This window comes from Falco rusticolus, chromosome 12, assembly GCF_015220075.1.
Source record: "Falco rusticolus isolate bFalRus1 chromosome 12, bFalRus1.pri, whole genome shotgun sequence".
Classification (NCBI taxonomy): domain Eukaryota; kingdom Metazoa; phylum Chordata; class Aves; order Falconiformes; family Falconidae; genus Falco; species Falco rusticolus.
Window position 1 is genome coordinate 9,325,824 of NC_051198.1, and position 27,974 is coordinate 9,353,797.

General features: G+C 41.3%; 1 protein-coding gene across 1 annotated transcript; it reads right to left on the reverse strand.

Annotated features, from left to right (window-relative positions):
* Nucleotides 1-11: 11 nt before the first annotated feature.
* On the reverse strand, nt 12-27,952 carry MEMO1 (mediator of cell motility 1). Its single transcript, XM_037405033.1, has 9 exons — nt 27,752-27,952; nt 15,793-15,874; nt 13,456-13,524; nt 11,401-11,513; nt 9,955-10,066; nt 8,852-8,994; nt 7,605-7,681; nt 1,993-2,097; nt 12-647 (listed from the first exon to the last, which is right to left on the reverse strand). Exons 1-9 carry the CDS (start codon nt 27,810-27,812, stop codon nt 516-518), a joined length of 894 nt encoding a protein of 297 aa, XP_037260930.1. The 5' UTR covers nt 27,813-27,952; the 3' UTR covers nt 12-515.
* Nucleotides 27,953-27,974: the final 22 nt, after the last annotated feature.

Sequence of the window (27,974 nt, forward strand, 5' to 3'; positions counted from 1 at the left end):
TACATCACGGGTAGTAACTGACTATACTGGAGTTTTATTATATTCTAATACAGGATCATTTATAAATGCGTTGTTTTCCTTTTTTTTTTCTTTTATTAAAAAGCTTCCACCCCTTTTTCCGTTTACAACTTGCAAAACTATTCTGAAAGCTGAGTACATGTGCACAGGTCTGCAAAGAGTGCAAATTTAGGATATGGTAAATGCTTTACATGTTGTATTTGTAAGGACTGTCTGCCACCATGCCTTCATAGCCATTATCTTTTTTTTTTTAAAAAAAAAAAATAATCACAAAATGTTTTGATACCAGCCTTCCTTCCATTGTCCTAAACAAGAAAGCATTTTTTTTTTTAAATGAGTTGAAACTAAGGAAGGACTACACCTACTAGAAAAGAAGAGAGTTCTATTAGTTTGAGGTTTCAGTATACCCAAAGACCAGGGACTGTATCTTTGTAAGGGCTAGGCTGGGACCCCGTATACAGCGTGTGTGCAGGTGCCATCCCTGAGCGTTCAGCGGTTCAGTGGACCATAAGTGCTCCAGCTGCGTAACTCACTGAGCTGTCTTGCCAGTTTCGACACTGGCTTGACTGAGCATAATTCAAAAATGAAAAGCTCATATTCATTCCATTCTTCTGGAGCTCATTGATAGCCTGAAGAGAGAGAAGGGAGAAAAAAAAAAAAAAAAAAAAAAAGCTGTTTAAAAAAGGTATCAATGAAATTATGACATTTTCTACATCTCACTCCTCTGCCCTCTCCCCGGGTGTCCTTGCACCATGTCTCACAATAATATAAGCACCTCCGAGTGATGTGTGGACCTAACCCATTTCTGTGCCGTTTCATTCACTGACGCTCCCCCCACTGCACTATGTACATTCATGCAGTTCTACAAAGCAATACTCAGTAACCTTTCGAAACAGATCCTTTACAAACAATGCTTTCGGTTCCAGAGGGGATTCATGCAGACACACAGATGTAAAAGGAAAAAAGCCAACCCTATTAACACTTTTTAGTTTGTATTTCTTCCATTAACGAAAAAGAACGTACCACGATTATTTAAAGTGTGACAACTGGCAAAAGTGACTAAGCAGAATTCAGCTCGGATTCACAAGAATAATCGTTATCTGGGGTTAAGAGTTGGATATTTTTGCAGATTTGTCACATGAATTTTGCTGCATGCATCCCCCATATTGACACTGCTCATACAAACCTTTATAGACTCCACTTTCAAAGGTTCCCCTATCTGTTCTCCATACAGACTACGTTTCCAGTGACTGAAGTTTTCCCTTTTAAAAAGGTTAGCACGCTTCCTGCTTCAGATTTGAATTACAGTGAAAATGCAATGAGATTCGCTCAAGCAGTATGACAGATCTGCAGCACTCCAGTAGTGCTGTAAAGCAGCTGCGACCCAATTTAAACAACTAAGTTAAGCCAGGTTTATGTCTGCACTGCATCGCCAAAGCAGAATACAGTAACTAGAAAGTACCCGTTAATCTGAGCGCTAATTGCCATTAATTTATGAGTTAACGGTGCACTGCACTAATACTTACAGAGGCAATCTCTCATCATATTTGCAAAACTCAAAAGCGCTGCCAGACATCACATGGCACTCAATAGCTAGCTAACAGCAATACAGAAAAAATACAGGCGTGTTTGTAAGTACTGACTCAAAAGACTAAGTACACACTTCTTCAGGGAGATGGGTTTATTTCTTTGTTTATTTAGGGCCAAGAGAAAGTGAGTGATTCTATTTCACTGACATTCAAAAGGAACATGGTACCTCATCTCCCTTGGGGAACTGAAAATGCTCAGCCCCTGTAAGAGCTTACATTTGTCTATATGCAGGACATGGAAATTGGAGACCAAACTGAGAACACTTGGAAAAATAAATTAATTCAAGACTTGCCATTTCAGAACTAAGGAATACTCCAGCAATACAGCGTTTAAAACAAATCTCAGCATTTTGCTAAAATTTTCCACAAATCCGAAGTTACTTACATTTAATAATACGCCAATAGGATGTCTTCCACATATTGTATTATGGTATTTCTTCAAGTAATTGCTAAAAGATACAGGATCTAGCTGCTCTATAATGCTCATACCCTGAAAAAGAATCGATAGCAATGATTACTTCTCACATTCATAAGCAGGTACTTATACATCACCTATTTATGACAACACAATACTGCAGGAGTAAAAAACCTCTACTTTGTATCAAGGGTATCAAGGGAATCTCGGCACGTGAGCTCTAGCTTGTAGTCACCTTGCTGCCGTCCCTTGCCAAACTAAAAGTGCAGGAGCTCTTCCAAAGCTGTCAGTGATCCACAGATCTGTGAAGCTGTCTTTGCAGATACCGGAGAAGCTCATCTTAAAGAAGCTCCTCCCGTAGACTAGCTGATCCCCACCTCCAAGGGTGCCCTACTTCCACAGAATTTTGTACAGCAATAACCAGACAAATTTACTACAAGGGCAAAGCAGGACGAAATCTTGCCTCCATCTCCTCTCCCTGATAACAGAACTCAGGGCTGAGTATTTGCCTGCATGTCCAGAACGGCTTGACAAATCATCGATATACACATGCAATTCAAGCACGCAGCGAGTGTAACGTATCCCTGACACATCAGGCATGCAAGGCAGTTGACCTGGGCACAGACTAGTGTCCTGGTTAAACCACAACAACTGGCCATCTGCTCGGAGCATAAACAGAACATCCCTAAAGCACTAGAAAGTCGGTGCACGACAGGAACGACGTACAGAGCCAGGAGGTGACGCTTCCACTTCACACGAGGCAGTCACATATATACATCCTTTCTCCATCTACAGCGAGACCCATGATCCCATGGAGTCACACTATGAAAACCACCACATGTACGGAAAACAAAACCTTCCACGTATACAAACATTTGCGTTCTTAAAAGCAAAAAGAACCCTACAACTCCAGATACAGCCTACTCTTACCCCACCCCACGGAGCAGATCTAATACAATCAGAGTACTTTAAAGCAAGTCTAAATCAATTACTGTCTGGGGTTTATCATGGGTTTTGCCATTTTGCCTGTATTGGACTCCATCCTCCTCCTGTAGGTTTCCTTCCTCTGAAAATGATTAATACCCTTCACCAGGTAAACGAGCTCCAGACAGTAATTCAGCAAGACACATAGCTGTGCTTCTTATATGTAGCTGATGAAACAAAAGGCTTTCCTTAAAGACTGGAAATAACCATAGACTTCGCATGGCAACAATGGGAGGCTGATAGCAGAAAGGGAGAGAGTTTCTCCTGAGGTTTCTGCAATTGTCCCAGCCCTTCCCATGCTTTTGGGAAAGGGTGGGTGATAAAGGAGAAATCACGATGCAGGAAGCAGCCAGTCTGTCTGTAGTCTCCACCTCAAGAATGAAACCTCTTAAGTACTCTGCCAGGGTGTTGGCTGATCTGGGAGATACGCTAATTATTCAGCCTGGATCACAGCTTACAACGAGGAGCTGTTCCCAGGAGAGACAGGGAGGATTATAAAATGACAACCATAACCACCACCTCTGTGTACTTTTAAATAAAAACAGACATAAAATGAATTCAGAAAGAGATAAATTTTATGGAAAAATAAAACCAAACTATGCTGACCAATTGCTGGCAAGAGCTTAGTTTTTCCAGGGTCACTGAGACGATGGTTGGACCCCTGGCTGGTAATTACAGCTGTTATTCACTCCAGATCTACAGAACCTAAATGAGTGCCAAAAAATAAAGGTAGCTATTCTCTAACTAGCAGTGATTGCACAGATACCATTGCATTTCTAAAGTTTAAGCGGCACATCTCTGAACCATCCATTTACTTGTACATTGTACATGTTAATACACAGCTAAAGAGAGCAGAACCAAACTTAACTATATACTCAAGTGAAACTAAACATGCATAAGGAACTTACTCAGATACTGAACAGCTTGTGAGAATGTATTTTATCCATTTGTAAACCCTTTCATGACTTTAAAAAATGAAAATGGCTGCTCAGTTGAAAGACCCGTAGCTATAAGTCACTGGAACATACTGGGCAGAGGCATTTGAGCATTTGTCTCAGATGAATGGACGTGGATTTATCAGAATGCCTAGTAAGCTTATTTCAATGCACAGTTCAGCACTGCAAAATATTTAGAGCTATGCAGTTCATCCCAGCAAATGCTAACAGAGCTCCATACATCACAGATTGGAGAAAATCCATAGGAAATGGGTATTAACACATATCCTATAAGCATTCAGCTGTACTGAACTTTTCAATCTTTGGGATTTAAAAATCGTTGTGGCAGAGGAGCAAAGACTACCAAGCTTGTTTCTCAGTCTAAAATGGCATTGAGGAACAAAGGAAACATTTTTGTCAGGTTGTGTTTTATTTTTCTAAAAAGCAGAAGTGTTAGGCTAATAATTTTCAGTATTCAAAATAACTCAGCCAGGCATGGTTTAGAACAGGGTTAAAATACATGACAAAACCCACATGATAAAAATGCAAACATCACACAGTTCTGCAGTTTATCACATGGTTATTATGGCACCACACAGAAATTGCATATCTCAGTTAACCAGACACTGTAAATGGCATCTACGATATCCTAGCACAGTGCACTCAATATGATTAAAAGCAGTTACATTCTTAAATATCATATCCTATAGGATCAAGTATCTACAAGCTTACAAAAAAACCCCAACCAAAACAAAAACCAAACACCCAAACCACAATCCACAGGCTTATTTTATACTATACTCCAATAATCCTTTGGCTGGTCAAGTTTAAGTTTGCAATCAGTTACTTCAGCTGCTTCTTCACGCTTAAAAAAAAAATAACTAGTAGCATACTTAAGGGAAGATGAAACAAACTTGGTCTTAGCACTAGCCAGTTCAACCATCTTGCATGTGTGAGTCACTCAGACTAGAAGATTAAAAAAAAACAACAGGAAAATTACTGGTTGGGCACAGCAGAGCAGAGAGCTGGGCACCCAGGCAGAGTGTCAGTCTTGCATTACACCCAAGCTAAGAAGCCTTCCCAGGCTGCAGCACTGTGGAAGGTGCTGGCACACTGCAGTGGCACCGCAGAAGCCACCAGAACCCAGCAGCTCAGAAGCCACCCGTGCTGTGCACAGCTCCGGCACAACGGCCGCAGGCTGCTCCTGCACCGCTCTGCTCAGCACCTGCGTTAGCCTCCCCTGTCAGCCTTCAGGGTAACAGAATCCGCTTGTGGACTCCAGTGAGGCCTAAGTTTTCATAAATAGATATAAAATGAGCAATCTGGCAGTGAAGATTGAAGCGAGCAGTCTGCATTTTCTGGCTAGCCATAATCAAAAAATAATTGCTCCTCAACAACGTCTTAAAGCATACTCCCCCACTTCTATTTACAAAGATAATAGGCATCGGGTCATGATATACAAACAAATTATTGCATGTCAGTTGCTTAATTACAACTCTTCATTTGAGGGTTCTTCCCCAAGGTACCCCCGTGAAGCATGGGGCTGTTTACTCCTTTCTCCATCACCTCAGAAGGTGCGCTGTGGTACCCCCAAGGTAACAGCGGTCACACCATGGGTTGCCATGGAGAAGCCCATGTCTGCCCAGAAAGACTTACTACTCTGTATTATTTTTTTTAATGCTGGAGTCTAGGGGCTCTAACTTAAAATCACAGCAAATAAAATTTCTTACAGTGGTTACCAAGTTCGTAAAATTTCAATGCCCAAAGCCTTCAGCGTGGTTTAGGCACCAGCCAGGAAAGTCATCACGCACTTGTACTTAAGGTCCATTCTAAATAAGGAAGAGATTATTGTCCTCCCACAAGGGCATTTCTAAGGAAAAGTAATTTCATCTTAACCCAGAATACCTTCCTGCTTACCAAGTAGTCAGCCGACTGCTTTCCTAGATAGGTCCAATAAAATTATTAGCCAGTAATAGCAGAGGTTAAAATCTCTGATGGTTTTAGTATGGTTTTGTCTCTATCTTAATGCTGTTTTCTCTGTGGAGAGGCCTAGTGGTTACAATACAAGTTCCTTAAGCACGCCAAATGAAAAAAATTCAATGCTTATCTAAGGAAACATGAAGTAACTGAATGGGGCATACAAAATTGAATAAACTCCTTCCAAAAGCTGGAGAAACATGACAGGGAGATCTTCGTGGCATTGTAGATAGCATCCCAAGTGTACCCACAATACTGCTAAAAAGAAATTTCTGAAATTCACCGAAAGCAAAGCCTCCTCTGTACAGAGTTTGAACACAGAGTCATGTGTTCACATATAGAACCATTATAAACAGACAAAAAATAACTGCAGTATACCACTATGCGGCATGTTTAGTTTTCCAGTTAAGACTGAAAACCAGTATTTTCACAGTCATTGCACAGCAGACGTTTTCAATGCTACAGCAAATGTCATATCCTTTTGGCTGAATAACTATCAAAAGAAAGACTTGGTGCAGCAATGTATTCAGCTAAAAGTAATTAAATGCCAAAGTCCAGTCTTTCTACAAGCTTTCACCACAGAAATTAACAGGGGGAAACTAATGTTTGCTAGTGCACCTTAATCTGCTCTCCTGCAAAAACACTCTGACCTGCAGAAACACTTGTCTTTATAGAGAAACCTCTCAACTGACAACAAGAATTAATAAAAATGGGATAAATAGAATGAAGGCAAATTATTTACTGTTTCCATTCCAGCGATGAATAGTGGAAAAACAAAGAGGTTAATATGGATACGCAAAGCAAACAACTCCAGATATCCCTCCAGCAGATAGGATTTATTCCTTCAAGACAAGGAAAAAAATTAACATGCCCTGAACAACAGTTCTCTCTTCTAACAGGTTTTACAGAAGTTACATAAATGATCCAAACAGTTTTAAAACAAATCTTAAGGTTACGTATTTCCAGAACAGTTACTTCTATTCTGTGCCTTAAGTATAGTCTCGAACGTTAATGCAGGGTTTTTCTCATTTAAAAATAAACCCTTGGCTCCTGTGACTGCAAAGAAAATGCAACATAATTGGCATCACGATCTTTACGTATTTAGCTCTCCTTTCAGCCGTCTGCCAAACCCAGAATGAGGTATGGTCTACTGCCTTTCCCCATCACCTGCTACAGAGCAAGGGGTGGGGGGAAGCCTATTCCCAAGGAAACTATGACTTTCGCCTTCCGGGCCAGCACAGTTCCCTACAGCCTTTCCTCCTCAAAAAGATTGTTGCTGAAACCATTAGCATAATCACAATGGTCTTTTGATATGCAGGTATCACAGCTATCAAGCCTGAACTACCCCAGTACTCAACTCATAACTCTTGCAGCTTCTCAAAAACACAAGAGGGTATGTGGACAGGAATTACATTACACTAGGGCATTTCAGGTAGGTGAACATGCATTTACTCTCATAAATTACGCTTACTAGATTATACCCGCAATATATGGTGCGCAGTCAGTAAAATGGAAGATACTAGCTAAAAACAACAGCTACGTTCTTATCGTGGTAAACAAAGGAAAGTATACATTCAATAAAATAGCTAATCTATAATATTTTGTTAGAGAGATTGCTAAGTGTTCAAAGAAATGTAATGTACAGGAGAAATTTGTTAGTTAGTTCCACCAAATCTGAAAACTTACCATTTTATCTAGGTGCTCAATGGATCTATAAATTTCTCCTTGGGATTCATCATAGTAACTGTAACGGAACCTCTGACCTTGAAACAAAAATCATGTATAAAATAAAAAAGGGAAAAATCGTAGCTAAAACACTCCCTAGTACTTACTACATTATTGAAATTATAATATTTTAAAGTCGTAATCTTCATTTATTTTATACTTTTTAGCTCCACTGAGGAAATTCTAGGGCAATCATCAAAGTAGCAGCCCAGAAGCGATGCAAAAAATACATGATAGGCAGCTATATTCCTAAAGAAAATCCTACTATGTAGAACTGACGCTGCAGTATTGCTTATTAATTGCCTGTTATTGCCTTGGAATCCAATTCTAAAAGTTAAAAAAGTAAAGCAACATTTCGTTTCGCTATCCCTCTTGACAAAGTCAACCCTGGAGTCAGGCTACTTCTGCTTGCACAACAATACCCACAGTAAATGACGGTTAAAAGAAAAAGTTCATGGTAATTCAGTGAACAGTTCTAGATGGTTCGTTAGCCACAACAGAACCCAGGTCATTCTTACATACCTCCACCTATTCCACAATTCAAAGACAAGTAAAATATGCACTTAATTACGTAAGTTGACCAAAGATGACAATGAAAAAAGGGAAGAAGGTCTGTTGTGTAACATAAAACGTATCTTTCTGAAGCAGTCCCTTTTCCAGCTATTATCACACTTAGAAGAAAAATACAGTGTTAAAGCAGGACAGAAGTCAAGGCTTCTGGAGTCTTTATAGCTCTGCCACCAAGATGAACTGGGATAGCTCTGGTGAATTGGCATAAATATTCCATCTGCTATCTTACCCAGCAGCAAAACGTACAAAACTTATTTCCATCAGAGGGATATTGCCATGTCCAGTGAATTTTTAGCTAATTAGTTTTGCAAATTGCTTTGAGGTGCTTAAAAGAAGAGTAAAAAGAGCAAGAAACTTCAGACACTTACTTCACTGCAACAGTAAAGAGATGCATATAAACCCAAACACCTGTACCATTTATTTCCTCCACTACACTGAAAACACATTACCACATTAGTATTTTTCATCTATTGTTCCAGATTTTTTAAAAAAATCCTTTTTTAGCTTTACAAAGGCATTTAAGTTTCAAAGATACATTTACAGGAAGTTAAAACGTTCAATGCTTAATAAAATGCAGTATTTGAAAATCGCTACAAAATATTCATCATACTGTTATAATGAAGAGATGTGAAACTTACCCCAATGGCAAAAGTCAGAAGAAACCACAAAGAGGTTACTAGGGTCAGCCAGGTATTTACTGAAGAGTTTTCCAAATTCCTGCTCTTTTGACTCACTCAGTGCTCCGACCAACACAGGAATAATAGTAAACTCATCCTTATGGCTTATAAGCAAAAGAAAAGAGGTTGTAATTCAAGTAACAACTGAAGTTTTTTCAGGGCTTGCTAACTGAAATTGCAGAATGTTTTACAAGGGCACTACTGAATTGAAGATTTAGTTAATTTGGTAAGGTCATACTAGGAAGTTGTTTTAGAACCTGAAACTACTTGAATTTCAGAAAACAAAATCCCCCCAAACAGTATTTATCTTTGCTGCAAAGTGAAAACACCAGGCAAACAAAAAAAACAAACAGAAAGGACACAATGAAACCAGCAATAAAGTACAAATTCTCTTCTCTCTGTATAGATGGCTGCACAAATGTTGGCTAGTTTTCCAACATCTATGAAAATGCTCGAGATAGCACCCAGATGTATACTGATACTCCAGGAAAAATTACAAGTACTATGGAAGAAAAGTTACAAAAAAGACACAGGAGGGAGAAAAATACCCTACCACAAATTGACAAAAATTACCACCTTCAAAGAAAAAATTATTCAACGTACTCATCTGAAATAGCAGCTGTAAACAGAAGCCTGATTTCAAAATCAGTGTTAAGACTCCAAACATGCTTCAAATCCCACAGAAAACACCTATTAGTATTTGAACTTTTCAGAAATGCCTTGCAAAAAAAATAATAATCAGCTATTGAAAAGAATTCACGAAAGCATGTCTAATATTATCTCTATTCAGTCAATATAAACATATAAACTTGTTTGTAAGAGGTGTTCCGATTTCATCATTCCAGCGTTTGCTCTGCTCGCAGTTTCTGTTACAGCAACTAATCCTGGTCTCTGATTCTCCCTTCCCCAAGATTTTTATTGGGGGGTGGGGGAGCATGAGTATTATATACCATAGGGTGTTATATACCATAAAGGGTATTATTCCTTCCTACTGCACTTCACATGTAGTTCAAACACTTAATGCACATAATGCTCATTCTTGTAGAGGTAATTAGCCATAGTACCTTTCCATGGCTTTAGCAGTATAAGGCAAATGCATTTCAATACTGTGTTCATCTTCATCTGTCTGTAGGGACATACGCTCAAACATTCCAGTCTTCCACAATTCTCCATAAACTGAAATGAATTAAAGATTAATTTTTACTACTATTTTTTTTAAACACTGTAAAGCAAGCTACAGTCCATCTTTATCAGAACAAACCCACTACAACAAATTACTTCCCTCCAAGGGCTGTCACCATAAACCACTTGTTTTTAAATAAATTCAGGATGAAAATTAAGTTCAAGCCATTAAGCCACAAACACAATTGATTCAGTTGTTAAAATAAGTGTGTTAAAACAGTGACCTTTTTAGTATACTGAGAAAGATTTTCAGTTATGATACAAAATGTAAGTAACCCAAATAAAACATATTTGAAAATATGCATGCATTTACCCAGTCACTGAATTCTTATCTTCACAAACTACACTGTCACAGGTTTAAAAAAATTTTCTGGATGCATTACTATTAAGTACAATTTATTATTAACCGAATCATGAAATCTACAGACAGTGAAAACTGGTTAAGTAATCCAGATATATAAGTTATTTTTCTACTCTCAAGTGCGCTTGGTGGTGTGCAGTCATCTCTACATTTTGAAAACTCTCCACTGGAGGAAGAATTTGATGTAGGGCTGTGCCTCTTCCTCCACTCCATAAAGGAGAGTTCTACTGCAACTGAAACAGTTGTTACCTACAGGGATTTCTGCAGGCACTGGGTAGAAAGCCTGAACTAACTTGCTTAATCACAGTCATAACGATGCAGCAATACATTTGTGCTAATTAGCCCCTCTGAAAAAGATATCGTATTATTTAAGTATACCTCACAATACATGAAAGTCAAAACTTCAAATTTACCTTCATCACACGTTCAAGCTTAGTCTGAAAGACTGGTATTTCATGGACTAACAATTTTTAAGTTCTAGGTACAAAAAGTCATGATGCACAACAACGCATCCAAATAAAAGCAGCTCGTTGTTCCTCTATTATTCCTCTAACAGAAATAAACTCAAACGAACTGAAGCACTTTATTTTTTTGCAGACAGACTACTTCACAGAACAATGCAGCAGGTGCATAGTGGGCTATTATTCAAATGTAACAGCTTTTACTTTTAAGACCCCTTTTAAAGATCGCTTGTCAAGAGGCACACACTCATAATGGAAAAGATAAGCAAAGACTGAGAATTCTTTACTCGAAGGAGCAAGAGAGACATTAAGATTATAATACAGCAACGCCTGCAACCACCAGGATCTTTCAGAAATTAGCTTTCATTGCAGTAAAAACAGATTTATACTTGTATGCCTCTTAAAAGCAACGAAGCGCCCAACAAGAGATTCCTCAGCGCTGCAGTACCACAGTTAATATTCAAGCCTCGGCAATCTTCAAGATGTAAGCTTTATCAATCACTTACTCTTTTGGTCAATTCGGAGATCATACAGAGGTGTTCTATAAATGTCCACACTGGAAAGTGCACATCGGGAAAGGGGCACGTGATGGGAAGGCCCAAGAATGAAAATTTTTCGGCTACAACAATTAACACAAAAGCCCACAATTTAGACAGCTGCAATTGTACAGAGACTTGGTTCAGAGTAACAACTTTAATAAGAACGTACAAAGTGATGCTTTCTGGTGGTTACCAATAGAGTTTAACTCCTCGGGGTGTAAGACCACAGATCAACTCATGGCCTAGCCTTGCTCAGTATCGCAGAAATGATCATGAGATCAGCTCAATAAAGCTTCCCCTAGCCTTAAAGCTCGTAAACAGGTTATATATCAGATGGCACTCATCAGCTAGAAATCCGTCTGACTGGACTCATCTGGAGGCTGACCGATGTGTTATAGCCCCTTAGAACAGATTTTTGGACTTTCTCCTTGGACTAACACAGCCCTCCACAACTACACATATGTGCCCTCAAGCGAGGATCATGGGTTTGTCATCTGTTCAGAGCTTTTTACTTACGTGATTAGCCTTACTCCAGATTTCACCACATCCAAATCTAAGTCATTCTCAAATGTCAGTTTTATCCAGCTGTTGCATCAACAACAGGGACTTGGACCTGCACATTTGCAGCTTTAGCTGACACTGCAAGCTTTCACACATCATCGTGATGTTATTCCATCAAGTCCTCAGTTCCTGCCTCTTGATTAGATCATGATTAAGGTCTCCTGCCACAGGATGTAAATTAAAAAAACCTAAACCCTATAGGAAATGAATCTTTTCAGATTCAGGATCACATCAGCCTGTTTCTGGCACTGACAAAAGAGGTGGGAGACACGTAAAGATTTTTTTTCCTTCCCTTGTATGTGGAGTGCTATAGCAAGCTATACTAAAACTTTTTACCAAGTTCATAGAAACAAAATATCCAAACGTGCAATAGTTCAGCTGAAAGACTAAACATCCCATGCGGTAAAACAGCAAATGATCCAGAAAGTTCTATCAATAACTTCACAACACTGAACCTGGGGAACACAACTTTTCCTAGAAATTTCAGAGAACCTAGTTATCTGTCCCACCATAAGCCGTCTTCACTTTGTTTACAATAGTTTAGAAAGAATCAAAACCATTGTCTTTGGAGAGCATTACAACACGCTATCTCATAAGCAACTGACAGACATAGCCAGTTTTTCTATTAACATTGCAAAATACATACTTAGAGTAAATACTGGAGATGTTTTAAATTTTTGTCATTTAAAAAAGTGTTGCAGTCAGCAGAACACATAAGAATTACATTCCTTTAACCTAGAATAACTGGATTCGTATTTTCAGAGGCAAGCACAGACTTCAGTAGCATGTTGGGGGTTTTTTTTCAATTTTTAATTTTTTTTTTAACTGTTGAGCTGTTAAAAACACAAGTCTACTTAAAATTATTATGACAAGTAACTTTCACTGACTTCAAATATTATATACACACACTGGTCACTTTCTCCACAGCAGAAGAGAATCCTGGTAGTATTCAGCCCATAATCCTGCACTGAAAAACCAATGCAGAATCATGATCAAATATTTTAATACACTTAAAAACCCAAACAAAACAAAAAACCAAAGACACCCTGCCACCAGTTAAAAAACCAAACAACCCAGCTTGGGCCTTTATAAAAGCATTGGAACATCAAGCAATAAAGTACATTAAATGTTATTTCCTGCAAAAAGAACACCTTTAACCCCTCCCTTCTAAAACATTAGTTACCAACAATTCTCAGTATTTTGTGAAAACTACTGCTTTACATTCTCAAGTTCAACAATACTACATTATTTTTTTCTTTTTGTAACATACAATTTGAACATTTATAGTGTTAAAACAGAAGGTATGCATAGAAGACTAAAGAAAGTACAAAATTAAAATTTGAGTACTTCAAGGTACTCAATGTACCTTGTACATTGTACAATGTAAAAAGAACATTCAACTCCTCAGAGAGCTCTAATGGCATTGACTTATGCTTTGTAAAGAAAAACTTCAATACTTACGTAATATTAGGATCCACTTGTTTGTAAGCATGGGCTGCACAAGATCCACAATAGGTATATCCTGCATGGCTACAAATCAGAGTGTACAAAACGTTAACATGTTAAAATATTGCTTAGCATCATTGATGTTCTTAATAAATGTTAAGATACCAACTATTACTTATCCCCAATGAGCTAGAAATATTAAAAGCGGTCCAAAAATCAACTCCTGAAAGAGCTGGAGAGCACTGTTGCAGTACTGCGTGTACAAGAGACTATTTGTTAAAAGAACTATCACTGACCATTTACTTCAAAGTTAGTAAGCCAGCCCCCAGATCAAAGCACCTTTCCTTATTTATAAAAGGTAACCAGTAGGCAGGCTAACACAACTGCGCAGTATCAAGAGTGCAGCCAGAGGACAAGGGAGTAGCAAGCTGCTGCAGAAAGCTCTGCTAACCATGCTCTGTAACTGAGCAGGGTGACGGTAGAGGGGTCTGGCAGAGACACAACTACATTACAGCAGATATACAGAGAATAAAAACGCTCTGTCATTGAAGAATACCACCTCAGCAAAATAATTAATGGGCACAAGGAGAGAAGCGGAACGCAGCACGGTAGCTGCTCTCGCTAAGAACACAAAACATGCTTTATCACTTCCCACCACTCTGGCCTGGAGCCCTTCTCGACCCGTGTTCCTGCGTGCACTCCAAAAACATTCATAACTATCCCGACTACTTGTTTCAAGTATTACATCCAAACCTAAAAAGCCATTCCCTTCAAGGCTGTTAAAAACAGGTGAAGATTCAGTTTACACTGCTAAAAGCATTACTTCCAGAGAACATTCACTCTCCAGAGTCCCAGCCAGCTGGTGGAGGGCAGCTCACGCTCACTCGGCACCACGTCCACAGCAGAAGACCATGGCCACACGGCACAGTGCTTGGGCCTCCAGGGCTCACCTGGAGCGCCTGCGACCCTAAGTCAATAGTTACCTTTTATTTTGAGTGAAGTATGTGCAACACCCCCAACTACATCTTTCCAGGTGATCTTTCTATGCAAAGATACCGCAAACAATACGTGCTGCAAGTCCAGGGACACAGAGTGTGTTTGAAGATACAAGTCCCCCATTAACAGCACTGGAGGATTTTATATTTATTTATACGTATGTATGCTCGCCTACACGTATGTTCATCCACAGAGCGACACCTGGAACAAGTTATCCTCAAAATTACCCTGGGGTTTTACTTCATTACCGTTTACCTCACTCATTTTAAAAAGCTCAGAAAGGTACTAACATACACGCTAAGGGAATAAACAGGAGACGGAGACCTAGTGAGCTGGCAAGGTGCGTTTTATTGACAATGTCAAATGAGCCTTCTAAAAGATGCCCTCTGCTGCAGGCTTCCTCAGTCTTCCACAAAAATATTATTAGCCATATCCCACTTTACAGGTGGGAAAACAAAGGCACAGTTAATGAAACAGTTCGGTGAGACCACGGGAAGGTCCCCAGTGATTCTGGAAAGACAACCCAGGTGACCCGACCTGCAGCTGAAAGGCCTCTTTCCTACACTCCTGAGAGAAAGACTAAGGCATATTTAGGACAATCTCTTCTGTACATTCAATACTGTTATGGAATACTTCAAACATTATGTCAATGCTCTGTTAGCACAGGAAAAACATCCTATTTAAGGTGCTTTTTCTAGTGTTTCCTTCCAACTCATAATAAATTGGAATGGCCAACATACTTTTCTTATTATAGGTCTCAACTATCCTCAGGAAACTGAATTCTACATTAATAGTTTAGATTATCCTCATTTCTGCTGTGGACAAAAAAAAAAAACCTTAACAAAACCAAACTAAAATAAAAAAAGTAAACCAATTTGAGTAACTGAACAGTTTCATCACTTTTAAGCATTTCTAAGTTTTGATTGGGGGGGGGGGGATGGTGGAATTTTTTTTGTGTGTTTTGGTTTTTTGTGTAGCTTCTTTTTTTTAAGTTTTTTTGGTGGTTGTTTTTTTGTTGTTTGGTTTGGTTTTCTTAATAGATGTAGCTGTTCTATACTGGAAGTGCATTGAAAAAGCTGTCACCTCAGGCTACCACTCCACTAATACACCTCTTACATGTCTTACTGGATCACAAGTGAATGTTAAGTCTCCAGTCCATCAGCAAAAGGAAATTAATCATATATACCAAAAAGCGCAGAGATTTCTTCCATTTTATGTCATATCCAAAATACTTATTTAGAAATCACACGACATACCCTTCACCCAAATGCTAGCTTTCAACAGTTTTCCAAATCACTCAAAGAAGCATTTAAACCACCAAGTATTATATATGCTAAAAACAGATTTCAAACTTACGGTGCAATAATGGCTCTAGCAGGTCTTTTTGTGGACTGTACTTGAGAAAGCCAACCTTCTAGTTGTGCATTCAGCTGGGGTCCTGTGAAGAGGCAAGGAAATACTGAAGCCATAAAAGAATCTAAAATACCTCAATAATTAACAAATAAAGTCCAAAAGTCCAACAGTTTTAAAATCATCTTAAACATCAAAGCCTGTGTTTAAACTTCAACTTAAAAAAAAGTAGTAAACCCAACATGCCTGTAATGTTGAAGGTTACAGCGGGAAAGTTTCAGCCTCCTAGTCCAGGAAGTTCATTTATTGTACATGTTTATTGTACATCCAAACACACACTTACAGTTTCTTGCTCTGTGGGCTGATGCACATATCATTTCACCATTAGAAAGGATGGCTGTTGGCCTCAAAAAAGAGGCTAACAGATGACTGATTGCTCTGGTAAACATATTTATAGAATACAGAAGTAAAAAGTTCAGACAACCTATACCCAAACAGCCTGACACAGGAAGATGCTATAATACAAAGACGTTACGTACTGACATGGTAGCTGATGGCTACGGTATTTAGCCCTTTATTATTATTAGGCAAGCATAAGATCAGAACACAAAACACAGTGCCACCTGGAAAAAGTGTAAATACACAGGAAAAATCTAAAATGAGAAGCCAGCATGCTTATACTAATGCCTTAGCAACTTCTGATCAACTTCTTGAAAACATTAACCATCACAACTGGTCAATCCAACATTTAACTTCTTTTTTTAAACTAAATTCTATACTTTGACAAGCGGCAAATATTCTCAATTCAATTAGCTGACAGGTGATAAAAATGCCTTCTACAAATACCACATTAACACCCCACCCCCACCCCCGCATTTTGGTTATTTCCCATCACAAAGAACTTTTGCTGTAAAGCTATTCCTGAAGAAGCAAGGCTGGCTAATACAGTGCAACATTCTCCATACTGAACAGCAGTATGAAGACTTTCAAGTAAAACTCATTCAGCTGCGAGTGTTACAAGTAACATATCATTAGAAGAGAAAAATAGATGCACTTTCTTCAGTTGACACTACACTTTTGACAGAACCCTATGTCAGCAGAGTTTATCTATACAGTGTGGTGCAATATGCCGTTTCTACCATGCACGTTGTAGATTTCCGCACCTTCCCCATGGGAGTATAAAACCCACCAACTGCCAGGAAAAGGCAAAAACTAAGTTAAATACCTGAAACTATGTCACAGCCATGTTCCAAACAGCTCAAACCTCAAGCTGACAGCTGTCCGAAAAGTTGACAAGAACTACAGAGAACTGGAACAAAGATGTCAACTCGTGCAGAATCCAGTCACTCACCAGTGATTAGCCAAAAAGCCTTCTCCACCCGGGGCGGGGGGGCGGGGATGGTGGTGGTGTATGTGTGTGGTGCATGTCAAAGCTACCAATTTTTATACAAAACTTAAAGTTCACGTGTTTCACAAGAAAAAAGATGAATTCTGTGGCTCCAAAGAACCCTGCCTTCTTACATGAAGAAGGTGGGCTATGCAGTGCCGCTTGCCTAAGCCTACACTCACCTCCAGTGCCTTGGTCGCTCCAACAAGGCAAGGCACAGCGACTTCGTGAAATGATGGAATCGTCAAAAAAGCATACACCAATTTTGTTATGCTGCTTCTGTTGCTTGGGCAAATTACAAGCAGCAGAGACATGAAATAGCAATAAGGATAACGACATCTTAGAAAATGGGGGCTGTTGGGGAAGTAAAAATAAATAGATCTCTATTTCCATCCTCCTCATAAGCTACTGGGAAACTAACAAAACAGTACTCTGTAACAGTCTTACCACTTTTATTTTTTATATACTTAACAGTGAAGACACAAATCACTTAAAAAAATTTGACTTCCTAATTCTCCCGAAGAGGGTGGAAGGATAAAGTACTTTCTGAATGAAGCTCTACAGGAGGACAAATTATTGCTTTTTTTTTTTTTTTTTTTCCCAAACACCTACCATCCAGAGACTTAAACAAAGCACGACTCTGCCCCACTGGAGCCCTTCTCCTCAAAGGTCTGCAGGCAGCACCATGGCAGAAAGGCCAGAAACTCCCAAGCAAAGCCAGACAGCCTGGGGACACTCTTCCCCACGAAGGCACAGGGCCTGGCCTTCCTCCATCCCGTATTTAGCAAGGGGTTTTCATTAAGAAGGTGGTTAATGCGATTTGTCTTTGGTTAAGTCACATCAGGTTAACTTGCTGAACAGTTTAAAGAGTTCAGAATCCTTCATCATTTCCTATGATTGGTCAAATCTGGCCAAAACTTCTGCTCTTACAGGGCAGTAGCAGAGTAAGATGCCCATGTTTGCTTAGTCTGCTATTAGAGACACACGCGCTGACAAAGCAACAAATATTTTCTTCCTAGAGGCAGGAAAACAACAGATCTGTATGACCCAAGGGATTAAACTTCTGTCAGTGTTTACTTAAGGACCAGGTAACACACCTGCTTTCAGATTTCTTCACTTATGCAACGACAAGGTGCCTTTTTAAATCATTAACTTCAACCTAATGTAAGTTTCCATTTCAACTGATACTTATTTGTACTATTTTATTAAAACATGTAATCAAATCTCTCTCTCCAAAGGATTAACGGAAAGAGAGAATGGAGAGTACAACATATCCACCTGACCTTTTAGCTAAAGGGGGATAAAAAAATTGGAAAAAAAAAGTCCAAACAGCATCCATGTGACCTGACAGTACAGTCTACATGCAGCTTCCTATGCTTACAAATACTTTAAAGAGGCTATTCTAAAACTGTCATTTTCTTGTTACCCAATTTGCGTCAACTTTTTGTTGTGTTCAGTGAAGTTTTCCTTCCAGTTTCTCAAACATGGCAATGCTTAAGGCTAAAGTCAAAATATTTGAATTGGATATACAAAATATAAATAAACCCACATTACCACAGTAGATATGCTCTGCCATATGGAATTGTATTATAGGAGATGAGTAGGTTCTTGACGAAGAGCTCCATAAGCAAGTTTAGTTCATATGTAAATTAAGTTAAATCGGTAAAAAGTCTTTGCAAATAGTCACTGAGATAACTGCAGCAAATATCCATCTCCTCAGCTGACAAACACATGGGCGAGGAATAGCGGTGCCGCCCGTGGATCCTCCTGCGTGGATCCTCCTGCGTGGATCCTCCTTGGCAGCAGTGGGAAGCGGGAGAGGTCCCTGCTGCGAGCCGAGCTGCAGGTGGAAAGCTCAGCTTCAGAAAGCTGGCAGGATGAGGGCCACCGGGTTTTTAAGGGCAACCGGGACAGAAGGACAGAAAGCCTTCCTTCTGGATGCAACAATCAATACGCTTTAGCATTAATACTGTAAGATCAGACCTTTTATTGATTAAAGGCAGATTAGGCAGCAAAATATGAGCTTCACTGAAGCACATAACATTGAGATCTGCATTTCAATTCTATGAAGTAAAGTATAAATATAGGTATGTCACAAAAGAATGCTGACATTTTCTGTGGATATTTCACATCCTGTTTTGTTTTGGAAACCGGCTGAAGTTATGCCAAATTAAAAATAATGGCAGGCACAGGCCAAGTCTCTAACAGACAAATTTATGGATACAGCTAGAGGCAACATTTATTCAAATATCTTGCCTAAAAGGATAAATTATTTTTACAGTTAACATTATCCCCCCTCAAAGCACTACAGCAAGTAAGAAGGAATCCTTCTACATTCTGTCTGCCAGCGTTACCCCATGAATAACACCACAAAGGCATCCAGTACTCACATGCTGAGGTTCATCACCCCAATTTACAGCTGTCAAGGGGCATTGTGGGTTAAGCCAAACCAGCACATTCTTTCCACAGCTGAGCTCACCTCTCACATGAGGCTGAAGTGCTTATATGCCAAGTGTCAACACAACATAAAGGGAACTTGCTCCGGTCCCAGCAGCCACCATTACTAGTGCAAAACCTACCTTTTCATGTGGGTAGGGGAGACGCCGTGCTTGCTCTGCATCCTCAGTCTCAGTGAATGTTTTTTTTACTGGAAGAGCCTAAGCCTCCACCAAAATTCAGAGCAGCACCAGAGAAAACTGCTCAGGTCTCCCCTGGTTCCATGTGTACAGCACTTGCAGCAATGCTGGAGCATGACGACAGGAGCACTGCAGTCCCCAGCTTTCACGCTTCTACCTGACAGCTTTTATTTGTCTAAGACTGTCTCCTACCCTACAGGAGCCAACATATTTTTCCTGAGCCTTATTCCCTCTAATTACCTTTACACACTGATAAAAACACCTACACCTTGAAAACACTTCTAATAAATACTATAGCATATGTACCAAGTAAATAACTCTTTATTCTTGTAAGGCGTCAGAAAAATCCAGGTAAGTAACAGTGAAACTTTGGGGGCTGGCACACAATTAGTTTAATAACTGGAACTAAAGGAACTCCTCTCTCTGCAACTTTGAAGGCGAGTCAAAAACATTTCATTCAATTGTCAAATTCCAATCTGAAACATGACAAAGGACTAACTAGTTTCTCTTCTTAGTTAAAATTGCAGAAAGGATTATTTTAAAGAACACAGACCCCACTTGAAAAAAATTTTTAAAAAACAACTTTCTTTCTCACTGCAACAAAAGCCAAATCCTTGAATAAAGAACAAGCCTATCTATGCAAAGACTAGGATTTGTCAGGAACAGAAGGTGATTTCCAACAACTCACGTTGATGGGCACATTTTCTACTGCTAGCGTATACTCTCTTCCAATACTGAATACTGATGAAACAGTGGCATCAGCCTACAAGCAAGGCAGAAATTTACCTTACACAAACTACATGAAAAATAAAATTAAGATAGAAATGAAGATTATACAAATGCTACATAAACATTATACATGTTGTAAGACAACCATAAAACGGCACGTAATGCTTGAATGGGGGAAAACAAAACCGAAGCCACAACAGAAATGTTGAAATCTTCTTTGGTGGCAGTTCTCACTTGCATGTCCCAGTTTTCCAGTATCCAACTAGCTCTTTAATTTCCTTTACTGGAAGTTATTAAGAAATAAATAATCCAACTGTAATGCCACTCATTAAGAATATAAATGACATAGGTGCATGTTGGTTGATAGAATACCTTGGCAGTTAGGTCACTCAGAGATCCAAACAAATGACCGTCTATTTTACAGCTTTGAGAAAAGTGATTTTTGGCTCTAATACATGCTAAATGTAATCTGAATTTGTGAAAGTATTCACTAAGTGATACTTGCAGGCCTGTTTTAATAACATCAGGACTGCATCAAATGTAAAGCTCTTTTTCAGTTCTAGTTGTACAGTAAAAGTTGAATCTACGTTCTTTACTTGGAATATCTTGATTCTGACTGTATTTAAGTGACTCAGCTAGAAATAATAGCCTGCAAATTGTGTTTTAAATTATTCCAGTATACTTTTGAAGTATACAATGTTAAATAATACAGTCTGCGTATTAATACTGTGTTCCATGATTAATTCATAAAAGAGCTAGCAATGACACATCTACTTTCCCCATAAAACATCTAAAAAAGCTAGAAGACCAAAGGGAGAGAAACATTGCATTTAGTATTTAAAACTGCAAAGCAAATGCTTTATAAATTTACAAGACACTACGATTAGTTGTTCACAGATTGCAAGGTAAGAATTTAAGTTAATAGCTGTATTTGCAATGCTCCAGCTAATGTCACAACATTAAGATTTCATGATCAGTACATTAATTATCCTCCTACTGCAGAAAGCTCCTTTCACTACAACAGAGATCAGGTCAAAACTTTCTCTCCTTTCAGTGACCCTCACAAGCTTTTTGCTTTTTTTCCTGGATCCATTTGTCCATGATGATCTACAAACACCACAGTGATTCATTACTTGTATATTACATTTATGAATGAGCTGTGATGAGTTATTCCCATTCTGGGGAATGTGCCAGGGTTGTTGGCACATCAGAGTTAAGCACTTTCATAAAAAGACCCTTTTATGATATAGGGACCATCTTCCTCAACCCCTCATCTGCATTCATAGTCCAACAACACACAAGATTGCACACATTATTCCTTTCCAGCCACTTCAGCTGCTGCCGAGACTCAGATCCAACACACTACAGAGAAGGGTTTCTGCTGTAAGGTAGGATGCAGCCACGCCAAGGGGCAGTGGAAGCCACCCCAGCAGCACTGCCTGCCCTCAGAAACCATGGGCAGCAGGCCTGGTGAACACATCACACGTATTCAGCATCATCAGAGCAGAGCAGAAACAGCTGTAACCAATGCACACGCTTTCTACAGTGCTGATAAGAAGTTCCAGCTCACGCCAACAAGCACACAAGTGCTGGGATCACATCACTATTCATTAAAACAGACACTATCATGCCACTCTCCAGGGCCCCAAGCCCCAGAAGGTGCAAGTGAGAAAAGCTGTACTATTGCAGAATCACACTGCGATTGCATGTTGAAGCTGGCTACCTCACGGAGCTATTAACAGTGGGTTTTGGCATCAGAAAAATCAGTACTCGGCACAAAAGCATTAATGCAGGTCTTACTGGGAATTACAAAGGAGTAGGAGAGACCGCAAACGTGCTAAAGTAGTGGCCAACTTTGACTGAACATCATTTCTCAACAGATCATTCATGGCACACAACTGCCTTTTCATTTCTTTTCTCATCTGCAGAAGTTCTTCAAAGTATTGTACTTTCCAGTGACCTAGACACCACTGTGCAGACCTCAGCCTGAAAGACAAGGTCTGAACAACCCTGGCCGCCGTGACAGCCAGTTACTTGGAAGTTTTTGCCTTTCTTGTCCAAACAAGTCAGAAGCTTAATCCTTACAAATGCTAGCAACGAGATGCCAGTGCCTACCTCCTTTGGGGTTCTTCCACTTACACGCCAAGGCAGCAGAAATCCAACTCTGAATTCAAGAGTACTATGAACTTTAAACTCGAACATTCAGACAGGCCATTTACTTGGTTCATCATAACAAATAGCTTTGAAGGCAATAAACGCAATGGCCTTTTCAAGTCAACGCAGCAATTATTCTGCCGACTCACATTTTCATCAATAAGCGTATGGAAATTAAGGTTCTCCTAGTTCAAATGACTTGGCACAGGCTACCACAAAGCACACCTCTGAGCACTGTGACTTGGTCAAGGAAAACAGAGAAACCAGCCATACCTAATATAATGACAAAGTCATTTTGCAGGGAAAGTTTCACATCATGTAGTATTGTTATTCACATACACTCCTGATTCGATTTTACTCCTGTGATGTGGAATAGCCTGCTAAAAACCTTTGCATTTTGTCTGTATCAGCATGCAGCTGACTGGGGAAAAGTTGAAACAAGAAGTCTCATCAAATGCTTTTAATAAAGACTCGTACAGTATTCAATTAGCACTTCCAGCAGCCAGGCAAGGCGGGCCAGCTGCCACGGAATAAGCCATGTTAGGCGCCCCAATGCGTGACATCTCACTTGTAATGGCACGCTATAAAGGAAAAAAAGATGCACATACACTAGTGTTTATTTTCATTTCAGGAATGTATGGATTGACTCCCCACAGAACGGTCCGGCGCTTACAGAATCTACTCACACAGAGGAGTAAAACAGGAGACAGCATCCACACCCTGTCATGCAAATAGTCCGTGCTTGGGACAGCATGTCATTCCTGTTATATTTCAGCTGCTCCTTTTGTATCTAGGAATGTATCTGTCCTGCATTCAAAATCATGGAAAATTATGCCATTTTTGTGTCAAGTTGTCCTTAATCTTCCTCTTCCCCCTGCTGGTCAAAATCAATTTCTCAGGAGGTCTGGACATTAGGTGGTTGAATTAACCCAGCAGGAGCGGGACTTTCATCCAAAAATAAATCAGAGTGTAATATTTTTCACCACACAACAGTGATACTTTACTTTTTTTTTTAAACAATCCACATGACAGCAGTGCAACAGGGTGATACTTTTATTTACATGGTATGCTTTTATCTCATTTTTTGCAAGCATTTTAGTGGCCATCATACACCAGGCTGCTAGTCCACAGAAGCAGTGGCATGCCACATACCAGTTCTAACTTTTTTAAAAGCAGACATACAGATCAAGGTCTGCAAGAGAAAACATAGGTTATTTAGACCAGTGGCCTACTATCAGCAATGGTCACAGCACTATTTCAGTTTGGAAGCTCAGCTGTAAAGCTTCCCATATCCAGTGCTGTGGCTAAGTAGGAGGAGGAACAACTGACCAGACTTCATCATCAGTTTGCTGCCAGACAAATGCTCCACAGGTCCAGATCTAAAATCCAATAAGATGGTACACAGACTGACATGGAACGAATGTGAAGTTCCCCACACCAAGAAATCCCAAGGACAAGATACGATTATTTTGGTCAAATTCTTCATACTGAACTCAAGCACAGAAACTTCTTAAGGAACTTGCTTTTTAGATTTTTCTTTACAACGGCACATTATGGATGAAGAACACACGGGAAATGAAATGCTAACACCACCATAAAGCCCATCTTCCTCTCCCTGCCTCCCTTCTCAACTTCATCAAGTGAGTAGGAAGCAGTGAGCTTCCTGCTTGGGACCTCACCTTCCTTCCAGTAACAACAAAGTTGTTTATTTATAGTTAGGTGTGACATTCTAGCACATGAACATCCTTGGATATGCGTAATTGCACAGCCAGTGTCACCTGCTCTAAAATGTTAATTAACATCATACAATTAGGTGATGTATTTGCACCAGAACATAGTGCATGTTTGTATTTTCCAAGGCAGAACCGCAGCAGTGCACACCCCACAGCTGGAGAAAATAGGGGAGCGAGGGTCTACTTTCAACTGAAGCAATTGCTGCCCCACAGAAACGAGCAGTCTCTGAAGACAAGAAGTGGCATTTCTTCTAAACCCTCCGACGCACATTACATCGACTCTCACAAAGAGCAGTGGCTCCCTCTTACTTGGCTGTGGCTTCACCTCTGATACTGTTTCCACTCCTGGAGTGCAGAGGATCCAGCTAATCCAGTTCAAGGGTACCCTCTGGCCACAAAAGCTGGTCAGTGTTCTGGATCCATCCTTTGTCTTCTTCCTCAGCTGACTTCGGCCCTTCTTTCCCAGGGCTGACTTCTACAGCCAGATCTTGCAGGGTTTTTTAAGCATAGTAATGGGTGCCCTACTTTTGCAGTCAACCCTCGCCCCCCCCCTCCCGCAATCCAGGACACCCTGCATCATCCTGGATGTTCTGTTGATGTTTTACCCTCAGGTACCAGGCACCTCAGAATAAACTGCCACTTAAAAACCTCATCCTCACACAGCCTCTTTAAAGTGCTTTCAGGTGTAATGATTTTGAACACATCCTTCAAAAATTCCATTTCTCATTACTCTTTCTGACAGGGTCATCTTAACTATGGAGCAGGATGAGGGTTTCCAGGGCATCCGCCTGCCCCGTGTAATCAAACGCGGCTCTGTAGAAAGAGAGCAGTTTTCAGGAAATGGGAAGCTTAAATGCTAACCAGTTTATATATAACCCAGTAAATCGCTTCTGGGCTGAGACGGTAAGCATGAAGAAAGTAGGTAGGAGGCCTTGACAACACAATCCCCAGAGAATCGCGGGAACACGCTGAAAAGCCATCACAATTCAAACACTAATCCCTGCTTCAGCTCCATACTTGAAGCTATGAAGGTTGAAACCACATTGTAAAATCCCGATTTTCTTCGAGCAGTATGACTGGGGAAACAAACCTATGTTACAAGTTTGAAATAGCAGCTGAGGTGCAAGTTTGGCCTAAAATACAGGGAGATTTAAGCTACAATGAACACATACCCTCTTGGTCCCCATTAGTTTCCTCTCGAGTTTTGATGGACCCTCCAAAATAGCACACAACAATCAACCACCAAGCAACACTTAATGGGTAGTCCCCGTCTTGCTGAACGCAGATTTCCTGCTCTCACATACCCTATGTAAACAGCACAAGATAAGTTCTATAAGAAGAGACATAAATAATACTCTTTTCTTGTTTAAGGAAAAAAAACCCCATACTTCCCAAAACTCCAGTCTATGCAACATCAACTGCACACCCCCACCACAGACACTGCAAGTTACAATTTAACAACTTATGGTGACTGTACTTCTGACAAGTTACAACATGATTCAGTTTGGGTTTTTTCATGCAGTGTAAGTGTCTGGGCAACCATCCCACACCGCCTCAACAAGCCATACCCAGAGGGTTGCCCAAAAGCAATGGGAGCAACATGCTTTTGGATGACCTATAACAGACAAGTAGTGCTGGCCAAACAAGTCCCACAGACTTACAAGGTGTAGTGCAACAAAATTATGCACTGAATTTTTATAGAAAAGAAAACATCCGAAGGCAGCACCTATGCCTCTGAAATTAATTATGAAAAAGTAATAAAATTCTTATTTGCAAGCATCCAGCAGTAACTTGGTATGAAGTCCAGTATCAGGCAAATGACAAGATTTATGTGTAAGGTCATCTAACTATTCCACATCGCAAATCCATTTTCTGCCCTATTCATAAATGAAAATATCAATATCCCAAGCAAGCTGAGAAGCATTACAACAAAGCTTCAACGTCTGCACGTGTTTGAATCTGTACCTCTGGGATGATTTTGTTTGCTCTCTGTAAACAGACTACTACCTACCTTTCTAGAGCATTGGAAGAAAACCCGTCATTGCAAGCTACCAACACTGGATGAAGATTTGAGACCAGTTGTGTAAAGGACACAACAGTTATGTTTGGAACATGAAACTCTGAAGAAAAACAATCACTCGCTATTGTTATCTCAGAACCGCCTGCCCATTTGAAGCCCCAGCTATTTATCTCACGATTCTGGTTCTTCCTCTGCCACTCTCCTCCCCGTATTTCTTTTCTTCCAATTTTTACTGCATACCGTGTTCATTAATTCGCAGCGGAGTGGGGAAACTGCACTTATTATAGCCAAGAGAAGCGTATGACTTTTCACATCCAGCTCTTCTAAAATGTCAGTTGGGGGATCCTGAACGCATCTATTTTTTTATTTAATTTTTTTTCCCAAATTGTATCCCTCCCCTCCCTCCCAGCTACTCTTTTACACAGCCCCTTGTCTGCCCAGGCTTGCTCACCTACAGTTTTGTCACGATCTTTGCTCCTCAGGCCAGTGAAAGGCCACTCTTCACAGACCCCCCCCCGGACAGCCGGGTTCTGCGCCCGCCCACCAAACCCCACTCCCGCACACCGGTGCCACCAGGCCGCTACCAAGGGGATTTGCCTTTATTTTGGGGGGGCGAGGGAAGCGGCAGCCCCCCGCCAGCGCACCCTGTCTTTTCTCCAGCCCTTTTCTGCCAGCCCCGGGGCAGAGGCCAGCCCAGCCCGGCCCGGGGGCTCCCCCCGCCGCCGGGGGAAGCGCGCCGGAGAGGACAGCGGCTCACCCGGGGCTTATCGGGGGGGCCTGGACCGCCCTACTCCCTGCCCCCCCCCCCGCACCCGCGGACCCCAGCCAGCCTGTGCTCCCTCGGGGGGGATAGAAAAAAGGGGGGCACCCCCCCCCCGAGCCACAGAATCGCTCCAAAATGCCGGAATCTGCTCGCAGGCTCCCGCCCCGACCAGGCGCGGCAGGCAGGCCGCCCCCCACCGCTGCCCTGGCATCCGGGGGGGGGGCAGCGGCCCGGCGGCGGGGCCGGCACCGGGCACACACTGGCACTCCCGAGCCCCGCCGCCCTCACTCCCCGCAGCCGCCGTGCCGTGCCAGGCCGTGCCGGGGGAGCCAGCGGCGGCAGGCGGGCGCTACGGCCACCGGGGGACCCCCGCCCGCTCACCGGGCCGCCAGCCCCGGCCGCCATGTGCCGGCCAGCGGGGGCGGGGCCGGCGGCCCCTCCCCGAGCTCGGTACCGGCCCCGGCCCCAGCCCCGGCGGCGGAAAATGCTGATTCAGCCCCCGCCCCCCGCCCGCGGCGGCGCTGCGGGCCGCGGTGCCGGTACCTGAGGCGGTGTACCAGCTGCCGGCGTGGCTGGCCTCCCGGCAGAGCACCCGGTTGGACATCTTGGTGCCGGAGCCGCCTATGGTGTTCGGGGGAGGCGGTGGGGGACGGGCCCGGCCGCGGCGGCGGCGCTGCTCCCCCTCCTCCCCCGGCACGGCCCGGGCCCCGCGGGCGGAGGCGGCGCTGCCGGCGGCACCTCCGGGCGGGCGGGCGGGCGGCGAGCG